The 19,049-nt window shown below is 33.5% G+C and overlaps 1 protein-coding gene across 2 annotated transcripts; it reads right to left on the bottom strand.

Annotated features, from left to right (window-relative positions):
• Nucleotides 1-1,132: 1,132 nt before the first annotated feature.
• Nucleotides 1,133-18,738, bottom strand: LOC128998069 (glycine receptor subunit alpha-2-like). Of its 2 annotated transcripts, none has more exons than XM_054424045.1 (10): nt 18,660-18,738; nt 14,914-14,992; nt 13,940-14,016; nt 10,997-11,183; nt 9,708-9,934; nt 8,698-8,780; nt 6,988-7,122; nt 5,948-6,124; nt 4,798-5,003; nt 1,133-1,464 (listed from the first exon to the last, which is right to left on the bottom strand). In XM_054424045.1, the coding sequence occupies exons 3-10, from the start codon at nt 14,008-14,010 to the stop codon at nt 1,282-1,284; spliced, it is 1,269 nt and encodes a 422-aa protein (XP_054280020.1). In that variant the 5' UTR covers nt 14,011-14,016; nt 14,914-14,992; nt 18,660-18,738; the 3' UTR covers nt 1,133-1,281. The 2 variants fall into 2 exon arrangements, with proteins under 2 accessions (XP_054280020.1, XP_054280021.1); XM_054424046.1 differs by lacking the exon at nt 1,133-1,464 and adding an exon at nt 1,938-2,150.
• Between the last annotated feature and the right edge of the window lie 311 nt (nt 18,739-19,049).

Below are 19,049 nucleotides of genomic sequence, written 5' to 3' on the forward strand. Positions count from 1 at the left end.
ACCCGGGTCTTTACTCCAGGCCTGCGTAAATAAATACCCTAAGGTTTGGGTATTTATAAAAAAAAGTATAAACATTAGGAGTGTTTTGCATAGGCCTAGTTCATTGTACAGGGTATTTAAAAAAGACTCATCTGATTTCATAGGTTTATAACGTCAAAACTAATGATCATACGGACATGAGGTTATTTTTATATCAAATTATATCTCGTAAAGTTTTTTTATTTTTTACTTACTATTTAAATGCTTAATATGACCCCCTTTAGATGTTCATCTTATGTCAACGCGATACTCGAATTCGTCCAACACCTTAGCTAGCATGTCTTGAGTGATGAATTCCAACTGCTCTAGTGTGGTTCTTCAGTTTAACCAATGTTGTTAGAAGGATATAGACAGTGTCTTTTACAAACCCCCTCATAAAGAAATTACAAACAGTAAGGTCTGGTGACCTTGGAGGCCATTGACGTAACGCAGAATCGTTTGGTCCAGGCGATCTATCTTTTAGGAAGCCTACTATTCGAAAAATCTCACATGAATATTCCAGTTTAGTGGGGTACCATACCGTACTGTTGGTATATAAAAAAAACTTTATCAGTTATCCTTTAATATAAAATTTACCTCATGTCCATATGAACATTAATTTTGAAATTGTAAACGTATAAATTGGTATTTTTCATGTCAAAATGATTAAAAAAATTATAGTCATTTGTTGGATATAGGGTATAATTATATGTTGAGTTAAAGACCTGAGATACTCGTGAAAAATACCCATATGCTAAAATTGTGGGTATTTATGATTTTTTTAACCATCGGTTTTATAGATTTTCTGTTCTGGAGGACCAATTACCAATATATAACATACATTTTTTATCATGCCTAATTTATTCACACATGATACATTTTTTTGTAGTAAGTGAATTTACTAATATTAAATATTACGAAGTTGGACAATAAATTTAGTCAAATACAAAAATCAATTGATTGGCTCAGGAAACTCCATCATTGCTTTTAAACTGAAATTTGATAGTTGGTTGTCAAATGCTACACCAAGTGATAAAAGAAAACAACTTGGGATCACAGTTAACATTAAGGGGAAACTTATCTGTGTAAAATAAAACTTAAGTCGGTTGTTTAACAAGTTGTTTTATTGACAACATTTACTGATGAACAACTTACACATAACAACAATACTCTAGAAACAGAAAGTCATACAAAATTTTCAAAATTCAAAACTGCACACAAATTACAGCAGACATCGTATAGGCTATTTACAAAAGCACACCCTTACACCTCGAGAAACGATGTCCAGTATACTATGTTCAAAACAAAAAATGAAAACGGGAAAAAAAATCTGGAGAATTGATCGATTGAGAGGGCAATTTCCCTACCATTGCAGAAAGTGGGGTATTGTGGTAGAGATGGGAGAATAGATGCCCGTGGGGGGCCCCTTCCAGATGGATCCAATTCCTGCCAACACAAAAAATGGCTTTTCATTTCGTAAAATGGTAAATTTTGTTCTGTTTTAGCACTAAAAAAAGAGTGTTAACGTCAACTGCAAAAATTTACTATAATAACAAAAATACCTTAATTCTAAAGTTATGGGATTTCCAAACAAATTCTACAAAAACCACACAGGATGTTAAAAAGGTAATATTATCACCGTAAAATGCTATCATGTAAGAAGGATGTAACTACTTAGTTTAAAACAACTTGTTTAAAAAATCTTGTTTCTAAATCTTAACGAACTAACCTAACAAAATGAAAAATGTAACCACTTAGTTGTGTTTGTTTGTATATAATTTATTTTCCATCCTACCATGATACTATATACCATGTAGGGTTCAAGTTCTTAAAAATTGTCTTTGTAAACGTAATATCCCCCACCACAAAACCTCACATTCTTGCAAACACTTTTTGTTTATACGTTAGCTTATCATGTAGATGTAATGTAGGTACGAAATGGAATCTATAAAAATGCATCATAAAAATGATGTCCAATATACAACGTTAAAAACAAAAAAAGAAAATGGAAAGAAGAATTTAGAAAATTTGTCAATGAAAAGTGCGATGTGCCTAGTGTTCCAAATATTGGCATATTGAGGCAGAGGAGGGATTGAGGTCCTGAGAGGACTTCTCATCGAGGGACTCAGCTCCTGCAAACATAGCATCGGGTTAGAGTTGGAGGAATAACACAGACTGGCAATGTGGTGGTGAAGGGGGATGCCCTGCATCCAAGCAAGCCAAGACTCTGAACAAAATCATATTATTTTTACTTTTATATAAAGGTTGTTTTCAAATTGTCTGGACATATTTGTGGATTTGTTCCTTGGGCTAAGAGAAACATAAAATGCTATGGGTCTAAAATGGCTAAATTTCTGTTTGTCAGTCTGTTTGTGATTTTATCTAGGGTATTTTTCAAGATAGAAATTTCAAAATTGGTATAAATGTGTATTTGAAAAGGTAAAAAGAGCGTACAAAGTTTCGTTCCAATATCTCAAGCCGTTTTAATATGGCGCTTATTTAAAATCTTTAACGCCAAATTTCATGAAAACCGTACAAATTAAGAAAACTGTTCTTACGATCAAAAAGATAGAGAATTTAAATTCAAATCAAATGAGACCTTGTTTGTTAAAATCGGATGACAAACAACCGAGGTATCACTTTTTTTCTACATTCGGTTACGCAATTTAATAGGACTACCATACTGTTTATTAGTTATTTTACAGAGCAGTATGGTAGTTGAAGTCTCTTCATACATTATTGGTTTGGTAGAGAAAAAAGGCAGAGAAGGCTATGGTAACTTCTTTCGACCAGCAGGGAGGTGTTTTGACGACTCTTATTGGTTCCTTAGTTTGTTTCTAAACGGCAGGTACCAGAGCACTCACTGTAGCTGTTTCGTAACAACACTGGGTTGATCAGTTGGCCAGTAACGTAAAGATGCGAAATCACTTTGGAACCATAGGCGTATTCACAGGGAGTGCCGTGGCAAAATTTTAATAGCCTGACTTTTTTTCAAATTTAGTTCCAGTATCTGTCTATTTTATTGATTGTTATACCTGTGGTTGATAGAGTTAGTCTTTAGAAAATGTGGTATGATACGGGATCGATGCATGCATTCAATCGAGTACAGCATAAAAATACAATCGTAATACTTAGTACCAGTGAACGAAGGATTTTAAACTTGACCATTGTGAAAAGTAAGCCGAGCTCTACAATGAGTCAGGATCGGCTTGAATATCTAATGATACCATTTGTAGAAGAGTCGCCCCAAGAAAAAACCAATGAAGTTATTTTTTTATATAAATATAAGTGGTTCCGTTTAATAGTATAATGTTTTTATTGCAGTAGTCCACTTGTCTACATGTGGTTTCAAGGCTAAATTATAAGCACTATAATTTAAGTTTCTTTCCTCTTAAAAATGTACCATAAACATAGTTTTCACTGTCTAGAAAGAGTTTGGTTGTTTAAATAAATATTTGTTATTATACTAACTGAAATTATGTGTTGTTTACTATTTGTTTGCTATTTAAATTACTTACCGTTACTGTAAAGAGTAAACCAATTTGAATTTTAGAAAGAGAAATTTGTTATTAATGTTTCTAATTGGTGCTGTTGAAACTAGTTTGTTTATGTCTACAAGGTCAACATTTATTCAAAGCAACTAGACAATTTGTGTAGTTTAACAATCCAAAACGTGCACACAAATAGGAAAACTTATTCTAATAGTAAATTATAACATTTATTGCAAGATAGTAAAGGGTATGGTATGTCTGAATCACAAATAGCAATAAATGTAAAGTTTAATGTTAACAAGATACAAAAAAGCCGCACAAATTGTTAAAACTCGCAAATTTTGCTCCAATTTCCAAGCATTCCCAAGAAGGCCTGGCACTCCCATTTTCAGTGAAAAGATATGTGTTTGCCACAATGCAAAAGAAGAGGTTTATTATTTGGACACATTAAAAACTATTTTATTTACATTGATGGTGCTAAGGATAATGAACAATTAATGTGCTCTTAGTTGTTTGATTTTGATTCTGGTATAAATTTGGTTGTCGGCTGTAAGACTGTAGATGTAGTTAATGATTATCCAAGTTGTTGGTTTTAAACCGATGAACTTAGTGTTCAATGAAACGTCTCAGGAAAAAACGATCAGCTCTTAATTTACTTTCCCTTGCTCTCAATCAGTTCTCCGCAATGCACGCTAGAGTTTGTTTAAAATTTATTGATATTATTGAAATCATCTGTTTTTACTGTTAGACAATACAGGATGTGAACAGAAATGGACTTGTTTTTAGCTTCTATCGCCTGTTTACTGCACAGCAAAACTTAAACTTCTAATTTTTACGTTGTTATTTAGGTTTGCTATAACCTTTTTGTTTTTATCTTTAGGGAATTTCCCCGTAGGGAAGTACGTATTAAAGTAGGTGGCACAGAAATACCTAAACGCGGGACTGATTTACTTTTCGTACAGAGGCTATGTTCTTTTATAGTCATTCCATACTTAAGACTTCTTGTAAAGAGACTAATACGTTTTTAGACTTATAAAGTGTTTATATATTTTGTTCACTATGTAGGGGCAAATTGTGCATTGAAAGTTTTAGGGTTTTCAAAGGGGGAAAACCTGAGAAACTTAAAATACTGTATGACAAATCAGTAATTTGTTAAATTGTGATTCATTATAGCATTCGCATCACACACATTTTTCTCGAAATAATTCAGTATTTTGGATTATAATGGAGTGGTTTTTCAAACTACAGAACTACAGCTGTTGTTAGGGTTTATATTTTTGTTATTGACCTTGAGATCGTCTAAACCTCCTCTAACGTCTTCTTCAGAATATCCTTTCATCGCCTTTGTTGCGATGGGGCCCATGTAGTTGTTGACTACAGCAAACTCCATCAGAGATAGGAACACAAACACAGAACACGATGACATCCAAATGTCAATGGCCTTCACGTAAGACACTGGTGGTAGGGATTGTTGTGATTGTGTGTTTTGTGTTGCTAAAACATAATAAACACTACATGAAAAACATAGTTTTTATTTGAGCTAAAAGTGTATTGAAAAGTGCCATAAAAAGTTTATATTTTACTTTCTTACACATACCTTACAACTACTGAATATAAACTAAATAATGAAAAACATAATTTTATTCCTTTTTTTGTGCTAAATAAAAAAATGTTTTTACACACCCCAGATGATCACCTATGACACGTAAGCACCACCGTGTTAAGCTACGTAGACAAAAAATCAAAATCGTGTCTTGATATGTAACTCTGTACAGAATACAGATGTTATTGCCGTATTCCTTTTTTGTTTAGTTTTAAACTTTGTTTACTAAATCCACACATACTATCACTATGAGGTTTTGAAACATATTCTCCAATTTGTACAGTGAAACTCTGATTAACCAAATTAAAGGATGTAAAGCTGTTTTGGATAAACTATTTTTTTTCAGTCAATGGTTTGAATTTAACGACCATTTCATTTCATAAGATCTACAGCAGTAATTTTTTATGTTATTTTTATTACTAATATCTTAAAATCTACGACTAAATACACAAAACCTATTACTGTACTTAAAATAATTGAGAGTTGTTTTCTGAGCTTTATATCACAGTTTGAGATCCTTGTCATAGTCTGCTCTATTAACCTTTGTCTGTGTCGGACCAACTACTCATGTCACGGAGAACAGTCCCCGTTACCTATTTCATTTTCCAATTGAATTGAATTTGTATCATGGTATCAGTAAATCGGGGTTGCAGTTGCAGTTTTAGGGGGGGTTTTACTGTATTGACTTATGAGTTTTGAACAAGGGTTTGGTCCCTGGGCGATGAACGACGGAGGGGTAACTGTAGTTGATGCAAAAAGTCCCAAGGCATCATATAAAGATTATGTAAGTCAATGTTTGTACTTTCATATATCAGTAACATAATAATATACAAACCTAATGTCAGCAATGAAGTTACTCCCAAAGTGACCCTAGCTGGAATTGCCTCAGGTTTGATCCAAAATGATATCCAAGACATGACAACGATTAAAGCTGAAGGAATGTATGTGTGAAACAGGTGATAGCCCAGTCGTCTTCTTAAGTTGAACACTACTGCTAAGCATGTAAAGTTTCCTGAAAGAAGATCAAATAAGAATCGTAAATATAGAGGGTATCTGAAAAAGCATGCCGGGATTTTAAACGGTCATTGCTGGGGGACTATTCAGAATAACTAAACGATTTCAAAGTCAAATTGTATTTTGAAAAGACATTCACCTGGCTGGCCAAAAACAAGTGATGTCAAAGACGAAGAATTTGGCAATTCTGCATGAGAAGACCGAAAAAATCGATTGTCCGACGAAGTCTCCATTCGAACATGCCTAAATCCACACTCAACAATGTTATTCGTAAAAGATTGAGACTTCAGCTCAACGCCGATTGCCCTAAGCGTACAGACTTTGCTAGTTTTATGATCATATGATTTTGATTTTATCAAAGTATGAACAAAAGTTGTTCTTTTCCCTTAAATTTGACATTTGAATTGATTAATTACCTTTGAATAGTCCCCAAGCAACTGCCATTCAAAATCCTGGCATTCTTTTTCGAAACCCTGTACAGTGTCGAAGTTTAATAGACGAACCATCTACTTCATCCATCATATACCATCATCTTCATCCATCTACTCACCTACTTGAGAACGATTATAAGTTTGGATGCTTGGCTTCCAAGAAGGATAATGAGGATTGTATAGTTAATGGAGTAGATTAAAGTCTTATAACACTTCTGAAAATGAAAACATTAAGTTTGAAGAACAATGGTTTATTATACAAACTTGTTTGTGTTAAGTGATTGTATGGATTATACAGGCCAACCAACAATTGTGATTTTGTCTCATGATCCTTTTTAAAACATCCAGTATCAAACCAGCAATGTTCAGCTGATCAACCCGTGATCAGACTAACTGCATCACAACTAAAGTACGTAAATGATGAACATACCAGTTGAGTATTCAATGGTACAATCAGCTGTGTAGTTGTTAGATATGTCCAGTTGAGGCAGTTCTATTTCTGGATTGACGACTAATGGGTCCGTCATGTTCCATATGAACACCAAATCATGTGTTGTATGAGATACTGAAACATGTAAAAGATAAGCCCAAATCTACCAAGTGATTCCAGATGAGTATAAACATTAAAATATTAAATGAAAAAGTCTCAGAAAGACTATACAATTCCTATAAACAAGGGTTTTTTGGAAACATTACTATGATTAAGCGTGTTCCACTTGAAATTGTCACTTTTATTTTCTACGCCTGTGGCCTTTTAAATTTTGTTGACAAACTTATATAAAATGGAAATGGAACACAGCTGGTCTGATGTTAAAGCACAGGACTTGTGTGCCAGAAGCCTTGGTTCAAATCTCCCCAATCACCAATGACTATACTTTGTGATAGTGTTGAAACTAGGTGATTGGAAGCCCATCCAAAGCTTATGATCCACATATCAAGAAAAAAAGTGGAGAGGTCTATGCAATGATAGTACACAAAATAATGTTTGGAGCAATTACAAGATTCAACAACAAAAGTATTTTATTATTACAGTGGAACGTAATTTCCTCTGCTTTTATTTTTACAATGACTTGTTTTGGCATAATTCAGTAGTTTTAGGTTATGGGGACTAACATTTTTTTTCCTGACTGCAAAACCATTGCATCATGAAGAATGTTTAGTAAAATCTGACAAAGTCATAAAACAGTTTAAGTCTTCCAAAGATCCATTGAAGAAAATGCACCTCAGTAGCATGCATAAATTCCCTTATAAAACTTTACTACAAGACTGATCAACTGCACTAACTCCTGACTTATTAGTTTTTCAGTGGAAAGTGAAACCCAGAAAGCAACGTTGGAAAAACGAGTGTAACTGAAAGCGGAGTTTAAGTAATGCTATCAGTAACAGCAATCCAATATATGGGCTCAAGAAGGCATGATTAAGAGGCAGATGTTGGGTCAATCAATACAGCCTAGCCATCAGAAGCCATAGAAAATCCCAGGTCGGTTGCGTTTGATTAACACATCTTCTCCGTCACATGTAGTCATTATTGACGTCCATGAAATCACAGTCAGGAGTATCAGTATCACACCTTGCTGTATTCTGTTTCATTTATATTCTTTACCATTGACTTTGGATTAAAGGTAGACCTGTTTGTTACATTTCCATTAACTAATTACTGCTTTGAAGTTTATTTTATGTTTTTCTCCTATTGTAAGGGGAATTTTACAATTTGAGACTAACTTCTTGGTTGTAGAACTATGGGACAAAAAGTAGTTTACAAATATTTAATTTTAATTGGTACAAATAATTTGTAAAGCAACGAAATAAAAATTTATAATTATAAAACATTAAGTCACTCAAGAGTTACAAACACAAAGAGTTAAAAATGCTTTGAAATTGTCTTCAGCTGATCCATTAGGAGAGTAAATTTATTAGGGAGTTATGTCTAATCTATCTCTTTATTTTGGTTTGGTTTTTATTTTTGAAAGAGTGAAATGGGAGGGTACTTATTTTTTAATAGGGCGCATAGCTTACCTTCCTATTTATTAATTTGATACAGATATTTAGCTTAATGTTCAAGACTTCTTAGTTTGTATATACAATATTTTTTTATGGTTTTCAAATGACTAATAAATATAAATTGTATAACAATACTTACAACTTTCAATCATCATTGAGCAGATTTGGGTATCATGAGGATAGGACTCAAATTTCATAGCACATGACAGTACAAGTGTAAGCCTGAAAGACATGAAATTTTTAAAGTTTTGTCACTTATTGGACGATAAATCCAGTTTATCAATAATAGTTAGGTCAAAATACTCATCCGAGTTTTGAAAATGATATTGTTTTGCGTTCATTAACATAGTTTGCTTTGTAAAAATCTTTCATGAAGCCTTAGTTCCTTACAAGACTTATGTTCACTTTTATTTCTAGAAAACTACATCCTTAAGCTCAGAACGCACTGGGTCATGACAGCACAGACGGACAGTAGGAACGGGATTTTTAATAAATATTTAGCATTGATAAACCTATCTGTGCGCCCACTAGGCCGCCACGGTGTGCGTTCTATTAAAAAAGTGAGGAACATCCATATCAGCTGTACATCCCAGTGCGCACTTAGCTAAAGTTTTATTTCTAGCCTTATGTATTGAAAAACCTATGTCAGATGGAAAATAATGAGAGATTTCATTCAAACTTTGATTAAGAGATTAAACCATTACTCAAAAGTATAACATGCATTATCATGAAATAGCTTGGTACAAATACTTTGGATGCTTGAGTGGACATCTAATCTTTATGGACTAGGTGTAGCCAGTATTTTTATTCAGGGTAACGTAAGTAAATGAATGAATCCCTTGAAGAGTGTGCTAGTGTTTACTATTGGTTCTAATTGCTTGTTAGTTTTTCTCTGTATGATTTCTAATGAGGACGTGAAATATGCCGTAGTTTACTATGAGTGGACCTTTTTAGTTTGTCATGATTATTTTCATCAGCATACATTGGTGGATTAATTTAACTAAGTTTTTGTATAACCCTGACTATAACTTGGAAATTAAATTCCTACTTAATCGCTTTAATCTTCATATTGCTCATACATTGATGATAGGTATCTTTTCAACAAGAAACTACTGTAGTGGTGAAATATATTTTTAAATACCGACTCACTTTGACATGTAAAGAAGTGTTTTGTCGTGGTAGAGCCATAGATAATGGTTGGGAATACTCATTTCGTGAAAAGTTACTTTTTTGGCATTTTTGAAAAAACAGTCCGGTCTCCAGATATCATGCAGCCATTCGACGTCTAGTATCCTGTACTCCTCACTCATATTCTCTGGCAAGCGAAGTCTCGGGTCCCTCCAACTTTGTGCTAAGAAAATGTCTGCGACATAGGTCTATGGGAAGAAAATTAGGGTCAAATATAATATGTATTCCTATTGTCAATATCAAGAATATAAGCTACAGTTGATGTATGAAAGTAAAAGTGCCTTCTATGAATTTAACTAATTTTCATCGCAAAAAATATTAACACTTGTTTATTTTGTACAATTGCTTTTGATCCCGTTTTTAGAAATGGTATTACCATAATTTTGACCTGCAAATGTTTAAAATATAACCAAATAAACATGTGAACTCCTGGTGTATAGCAAAAACTCAAGTTAAAAATTGATCATATGTAACAATACAATTTTTATATTCAAAAATATTTTTTAACTACCAAAATAAGTCTTCGGAGACACGATATGTGAAGTTTAAAAGAATAACTTACTCCAGTATTTGATGTGAAATCCAAATGATTGTGACGATAAAAGCAAGGATAAATTTATTTGATAAGTTGAATGGTGTTACCGTACCATTTAAAATCAAAGCTAAGCCGTATGTTGGGTACAATTTCCTAGAAAATTAATTGATGAGTTTAAATTTTAACGTTACAAGTTTTTAGTACAAAAATCTCAATGATCATAATAAACAGATCTTAGTTTTCAAAAACCTTAAGTAACATGAAAGTAAGACAAATTATACTTTTTGTTGTACTTGTTGTAGTGACCATTACAATATTCCTTTCTTTGTCATTGACAAAGTGGTTGGTGACAATACAATAATATACCTATATTAATTTTGTGTGTGTACCTTTATAAATATTTTTACTATTGAGAAGACTCACCCACTGTACCGGTTTTTCTGTCAAATACAACATAAAACCTATATTGCCCTCTACCAAAAATATGTATAAAAAATTATATTTGTTTTATGATTGTGATATTTAAAACTAAAAACTAAACATTTGGTCTGATTCCCTTGATAATTAAAGGATGTTGAGGCATTACCTTCAAATTTTCTGAATTTTCAAACAATAAAATATTTAGAATTAACACATCTCAGTTTTCAAAAACTGCTCAGAGTGTAAGATAAAACGATGGCAGGCCCTAGTTGATCGTAATACAAGAGATACTAACCATTGATTCCTCATTGATTGAGTCCAGTGAGAGAACAGTGACATGGAAATAAACAATAGTTGCCTGTCCTTGGAACTTAGGTGCTCGGTTTTTGTCATAATGTTTTGGGTTGATGGGTAGAATGTCTCTTAGTGAGAGACTGGACTCTGTTACCATCCCAGGCTCTATCACGTCTCCCCCAGTCCTCCTGTAACAGAGCAAAACATTCGATGGCTCGCTTTGTCACTGCCAACCATCACACATGTCTTTGTACAAAGACTGATGACAAGGATCACTTACTCGGTCGAAACTACTTTAAGTACTTTTCAATATTAAGGTTTGTAAGTCTGATTGATTCTGTATTCATGGTATCACATCATTGTATATTTTGACTAGGTTTTCTGATGGATAGGAAAACCACATTAGTTAGAGATTTACACATGTGCATGATAGGAAAGTTGAATTGAGCAGGGTAACAAATACTATGTAAAAATTCAAGACCTGTATTTACAGCAATTTTTTTAAATTTTAAATCAAACCTGTCTTGGTGGATTTGGAACAAGAACAAGAATTATTCCCCTAACTGCTTGTACTTTCATGAACTTACAATTCATCTACATCAGTAATCGTATGATGCAGTTCGAAGTAGCGATTGAGCCTCCTATCTCGAACACAGAGCTGGGAAGTAAGTTCTTCGATTTGTTTGTGCGTCGACAACGTAAGGTTGGGATTGAGAGGGGCAGGGGTGGTGATGGGAAGCCATCTGGGATCGTAAATGTCCAAAAGAGTGGATGATATTTCTCCGGGAGGTGTCCATTTGTGGATCTCAGTTAGGACGGGGAATAAAGTCTGAAGTCGGAAACACCGATCGCCCATTCCTCGACAGTAATGGAGGATCGAGTTTGCCGAGTGGTGACCTCCTACAAATACAGACACGTTGCCTAAACGGCCCGCCATCAGGTCTAGAACTTGGGGGTCAGGTGTCCAGTCTCTGGTCACTTGGACCAATATGACGACTTCAGGCTCGCTGAGGGAGAGGGCCGAGTATAGCCTAGAAATGCCATCGATGTGTTGACTGATGCTGCAATGGCGCAATCGCTCTCGGTTGTTGGTTCCTCCCAACAATAAGAGGTGTCGGTGTTGTGGTTCGATGCAGGGCCCGTGGCACAACTTGTCTGTCCGAGGCCGATATCTGAACCCTGCAGGCTCCCTCGGTCTGCGGCCGTGGCGTGGTCGGTGACATCGCCTGAAACACCCCCACCACCGCGCTACAAGCTATACGCCATACATCTCTGTGTGACGTATTGAACTAACGTAAACATGTTAGGTTACAGTGGTCACAAACACATGAAATAACATAGTAAAAATCAATATTTATATTGCTGTGAAGTGTGAATGTGAGGTGAGATATTTAAAAAAATTGAAACTTTTATGCATTTTATATCAACACATATATGTTCAACTTGACATGTCATATGCTGTACAGATCATTGAAATTTTATTTTAAAAGGAATGCGTAGGTTTTGAAAAACTTTCCAGCTTGCCATTACAATTGTTCTAACACCTTACTCTTTTTACTGATGTAAGAGAACAACCAAAACGATCCTGTTAATAGGCCTACTGGTACATTTGTTGTAAAGTAAATCGTTTTTATTTATCGTTTAATCTTTAGATTAATTTAACCGATAATTGCTAAAGAAACATTAAAGGTTAATTGATAGGTCATGCATAAAACAAAATTACTAGAGATAGAGTGAGGTTTATAGGAATATGAGGAAGGATGAGTACCGGTAGGCCTAATTATTTTGATTACACCAAAAGTACGCAGACTAATATATTGTTGTATTTGCACTGCTTGTTTTAAAAGGTTGTGCAAAATGTGTAGTCAGAACTTTTGATTATGAGAAAGGTTTAACCGCTACCAAATAGATTTTAATGGGCTTCTAAATTTAGCTTACAGGCTACCTTTGGGAGAGTTTCATCAAATTTTCAAAAACAGTATCTTCTTTAGCAATTAAGTGTAATATCGGATCACTAATAGATTTTTGATCAGATATCAAATCAAATCAAAAAGTCTTTATTTCATATTGTACATCAAATGGCGTTGAAGCTACGCATCTATCAAAATATAGTGTGAAATATTCTGTGAAACTAATTGCTATGGAAGATGCAATGATGCATGATGATGATGACATTTTGCTTTCAAATTTTTTTTGAAAGCTGACAATTGTGTTTTATCATTTCTTTGAACCACTATTAGACATTTTGTTGTTTATGTCATTATGTGATCTAGTATATAATAAGTCATTTGGTGAATGTGATGTTAAGCAAGAATGTGATGGCAAAGATAAAAATAGTGTGTCAACTTGGAATGTGTTTCTAACTCAGATTGTTAAGTGTGGAAAAAGATGATCAAGATAAATTTTATTTTTTAGCTTGGTAACCTTGCGCACAACAGATATAAATTTATTTTGATACAGCTGTAATGCTCCCCATGCATACAACTGTTCCAATTTTTTTTTCTTTTTTTTCAGGGAAGCTTTGTATAGGTTTTAGGGAAGGGGAGAACCAATTGGAGGGACGTTTATCTCAAAGAAACTGATTGGTTGTGCAGTTAGTTTTTCATAGGTTTTTCTAATAGTTTGTGTTAAAGTAAGCCATCTTTTTCACAATCCTATCACTATAATCAAATTTACTTTCTCTGCCAGTAGTGTAGGAATGTTGGATATTATTCTCTTATTGGTACGGTAGCATAATAAAATTTTTTTTAATTGAAAAAACATTGATAAAATTACTGTCATCATGTTGTGGTGAATATATGTAGTGAATATACTATGTACACTAATAATGTGTGAACTCTTTTAAATGTCACACTTAATGAATTAACTAGTGAGTATTTATAGAATAGATTTTTAATTCTAATTCAAATGGTAGGCCTACATCTAGAAAGTGCAATATACTCACTCATTGCTGTTAGTGACGTGCCATAATGTAAATGCCGTCAACATAACCAGTAGGATGGATCTCGTCCACATTACAATCTGAAAAATTGATGAAATATTAACTAACAAGACAAGAATAATAACAAAAATATAAATATTCAGAGTGTTCCGTAAGTAAACAGCCACACTATGGGAAATGGTTCTATGGGTCAAAAAAAGAGAAAATCAAAGATAAGTTTTTTATTCTGACAACATTTTGTTAACCACATATTTGCTATTTTGTATTGTTAAAATATAAATGTGTATTATTGCATTTTTTCAACCTATCTTTTTCAAACTTATGTATTTGAAAGTGGAATAGACCTTAATTCATTTAGTGAAAAATTTGACTATCAAACTATGACATCCTTCAAAAAACATAATAATTATTAATGAAAATCCATGATGTGGCTTGTTTTAGAAACAAGCAGAAAACAAAAAAATATAATTTTCTTACTATCGTTAAACATTAACATTTTGAACGCTAATTAGAGAGGTAGGTTTTTTTGCGATAGTGTTTAAAATTATAAAAACTAGCTATATATGAAACATGAATGTTCTTTAAAATAGCAAAAGAATGAAAACATATACTTTTAAAAATATGATTTCAACATCTTAGTAGCTTAGGTGATTCTAAAAGTTTCAGTTTTTACTCAGATGGATGTAATAACAATATTTTTAATAATTATTTGGTTTCAACACATTTTCTACTATCTTGACAACAAGACTTTATATTTACAAAAATGTTAATTTGTTCTTCAAAAGAGGCTCATCATGTTTTTTGCTAAATCTGGTTAAAAAAAAACTCCAAAAAATCCACTAATTCCATTGGCATTAAGTAGAGTTTTATGGTAATTTAATTTGAAAGCCCTTATCGTTACCTTATCGTTTATAAATATTAAATTAACTATTATTCAAGGTTGAGGTTGAGAATAACTAAGTAATCCTGAAACACACCTCAAGTATACCATTTGAGCTATCTATGACTTAGGTCAGTTCGGGACGGCCGGATCAGGCTTTGGAATGGCATCATGACCTGGAACAAGAAGTATTTGCTGTAAAAATGCCATATGGTGCAAGCAATTCTTCATGCAAAATAAATAGAAAGTCCTTACAATTAACTGCCTAAACCCAAGGTTTAATGTAATTACATAGATGCAATATTTGATTCAACCAATTCTTCATTATTGCAATGTAAGTAGATATGAGTGTTGAACAATAAAAGACGTAGTCGATAATTGCCCTTTAGTTGCTTTTCTTAGTGGGTTGTCCACTCTGCAAAATATGAGCTCTTCATTCTATGGACAATGTTGAATACCACTTGGATTTAGCTTTGTTAAGGAGAGATGTTCAAGGGATATTCAAGATAATTTAATTTTTCTGAAGTTCTTCGTCTTAAATTATCTTTGGGGATGGCTGAAGAAACCCAAGTATATATATGTGTTTGAATTCCAATACTTTTATGGTGAGTAAGTCAAATGGATTAGTAAAATTTATAAGTCAGCTAGTTTAATTTTAGATACAAGGATATGTTTAGTCATTGCTCGATTTGTGGGGGAACGCTGTTCAACGACTAGAACGTCGACTGAACCTCTCTTTCAGAAACATAAAAATATTGGCATAAATATAGGTACTAATCACATTAAACAGGTTACAGTGCCGGCACCTCATTTTTTTACAAACTGAGCACTGTGTTTAGTAATTAGTAAGAAAATAATTTATAGCTTTCAATATATTTGAAACAAAAATGGATGGTAAATTCTCTTTGAATTGTCTCTTGAATCTCAGAATATCTGCAGTTTGTGAGTTCTGGATCTGGTCAATGAGAGCTTGACATTGTTTCCTGCATTCACCCGATTCCAGAGTATTTTGGAATGTTTAAATTAGCAGATCATCTATTACTTAATTTACTTCCCTTTGTGTTACTAGAAAGCTTATTCTTAGAAGTATATTTTGAGTGAAGCCTTTCAAGCTTTTTGTAACAATGAAATTAAATTTGAATGACCCACAGTCTAAAATTCCACATCGCCCAAAAAACTTATAAAACTGACAATATTGCATATTTGTACCTTTGATAATTTTGATAAAATGTATTTTTAAATTATATGGTAATGAAAAACTTTAAAAGACTTATGCCAGAATTCAGTTTTCTTTCCATTATAAGAGCACATTTACAATGTTTGCTCCCATTTAACTAATAGTTTTATTTTAATGTATAAACAACCCTTGTGAAAATCCTATCCAATTTTGAAAAAGACGATTTCCCTGGTCAAGTGAGTTATCATACTGTTAATGTGAGATAGTTTTGCAAAAAATCAACTCTTGCACAAATCACCTTTTTGTGAATGTGCTGAAAAATCGGCTCATATGGAATCCCTTCTGCCCTTCTGGAATTTTATGATTTTTTTGAGGCCACGAGGCTAGGCTCAGCCACGGCCACATTTAACTCCAGGCCACGGCCCTGTAGAATTGGCAACGTCCAAGGAGTGTTGTTTAGAGTCAGACGTCCCATAAGATAACATGGCAGACAGGTGACATCAGCTAATTAATTCGCACTTTATTGATTTAAATGTATGAACATAAATTTATTAAAATATTGAAAATCAAACTTACAGAATTGAAAACCAAAAACAATATGATTTAAAATCTATATCTATACATTTTAAGCGGAGTCAATATTTTCATAGTCCAGTAACCATTGTATTGAGTTGATTCCAGACCACATTGGAGTTGATTCTTTGAGATGTTCAGAGGTATGTAAATGTATATACTTCGTGTAATTTAACTTGGCTTGTAAAAATTGTTAAGTACTGTAGTGTTATTTTTTTTCTTCAGTATCTAATTCTAGTAAGTTGATTAATGGGCCATTTCAATTAATTTTTAAATAGCTTTGAGAGAGCTTTGATGTAGTTTTACCATATGATATAATTATTTTAACTTATTGTGACATTATTAATGTATGTATATACAAGATTAATAAAGAAATTTGACTATGACTATGACCAAGCTTTCGTAAATAGACAAATACCATTAGCTGCTTAAAAAAACAGCTGTTACAACCCTACTTGCGACGTTTCCACTTCGAAGGCCGCGGCCTGGAGTTAAAGGCGGCCGTGGCTCAGCACACTAGGTTAGCATGTGCCTGCTAAAGAAAGTATGTTGTGTTTACAGATATATGTATTGCATTTGCTGTGTGATCAAGAATGTAGTTCAGGATCAATTTAGTTTGCAGGCACTAGCATTCTGTCTGGGCCTATTTATATTCACATTTTATCCGTATCCGTTTGTTTGAACGATTCTATGGTTTTCATGTTTAGTTCCAATGCTGTCTTGATTTTACTTTTTATGTTTTCTATTTTAGGTTAAGTTCTAGAGACGAAATATTTTTACATACATGTTGGTTTTAATAGACAGTTTAAGAAGTAGTTTTCGAAATTAAAATTCGTTAACTAATTGATTCTTAATCGTCTCAGTTTTGTCTCGGGTTTGGCCAAAGATGGGTTGGTCGCAATGAAGTCTTACAATGTTGAATCAGGCATTAGCAGAAAACCGACACCGTTCCGTGTTGTAGAACTACGGATCGATTCGATACACTGGTTGAATATTGTACTATGGTGAAATCATCGATGTATATAGTCTAGTTATACTATATACATCATACATCGATGGGTGGAGCATGCCCATCTGAACAACAACTCAGTAAGATAGTTGCTTTGGGAAGAGTTAAGAATTTTAGCGTAATTTCGTAATTATTCTCAATTGTTTTGAATGTATTTGTACTGCTTCATTTAATATTTTCACTGACTGGTAGTACGCTGAAAATCTACTAAAATGCAGCCATTTTAGACGTATCTCACTACGTCTAAAATACTCCTTCAAAATTAATTCAATGTCTACCTCATTATTCAGCACCATATGCATACACGTATATAAATATTCAATAGGCAAGATCAAGTTTAATTACAACCTATTGATTGGGATCGGCCAATATAAATAAATGTGCTTCTGTATGATATATGATAAAGTATTTAATCACTATCGTAGATTAAGATCATACAAATTATGCTGACAGACGTTTCAATTGTATTAATTTTAAATCTTCACGAAATTAAATTTGTACAGTTATATTTTATCAATGTATTAGTAATTACCGTTTTTAGGTAGGCTACATAATGTAATATTTTTATGTTTCTATTAAATTCTTCAGAAATTCCTTTACTCATTAAATAAAATCAAGTACATTCAAGTACATTAAATCTTCTACAGTAGTTGTAAATTCGATAATTAATTGTGGTGTGGCTACCTTAAATGAAATAAGTACTCTAAGCACGCTATAGATGTGTTATAGTTTATAGTTAACGTCATAAAAACAGTATACATTTCCTTCTCCAGTTGGGCATAACGCACAGTGACGTCAACACAACCCATAGAAACTGCAAACAAATTGGTATCTCTTTTAGGTTAGAAACACGGGCCAAGAAATCGCGAATACGTTTCAAATTAGAATTTGAGTAAGGTCTTAGTTAAAATAAAATACAGTATGATTATCACAATTCTTCAAACATTCAAATCACTTGTCTATTTTGTTTCTAACAATAGCTGAGAACCACCGGGACAAACCATAATGCCGTGTGTTGAGTCAGTATGCTACGTCACAAATCACAATCTAACACACGATTCTACAATGTAATAATTACAAGCACCTGATTGTGTAAATGGGAGATAAATGTCCATGTGCCGTCAATGCATGATGTTCTCGGTAGTTGGTAGACAACGCGGAGCCTACAGCCTAACTGTACTGCTAATGGAATCATGAACGCCTAACAGGATTGCTAGTAATCCTCCACTTCGATACCCCCCACTTCTGTCTAAAGTTGGGTAACTCTTCCCCGCCCCGCCGAATTGCTTGATTGTTATGTTTTCATTACATATAAAATCGACGATGCGGTGTTAACATTCTAGGCTGAAACTCAAATTGGGTCACTCAAAGTACAACGAGTGGGGTTCGAGCCCGAGCCGGGGGCGTTTGACTTCTGACCCCTTTAGAGCCATCGATACCTTGATGTGATTCTTCCCTTCGCTGTTTCGTCACC

This window comes from Macrosteles quadrilineatus, unplaced genomic scaffold (genome assembly GCF_028750875.1).
Source record: "Macrosteles quadrilineatus isolate MER2022 unplaced genomic scaffold, UCM_ALF_1.0 Scaffold_7__1_contigs__length_78375512, whole genome shotgun sequence".
Taxonomy (NCBI): domain Eukaryota; kingdom Metazoa; phylum Arthropoda; class Insecta; order Hemiptera; family Cicadellidae; genus Macrosteles; species Macrosteles quadrilineatus.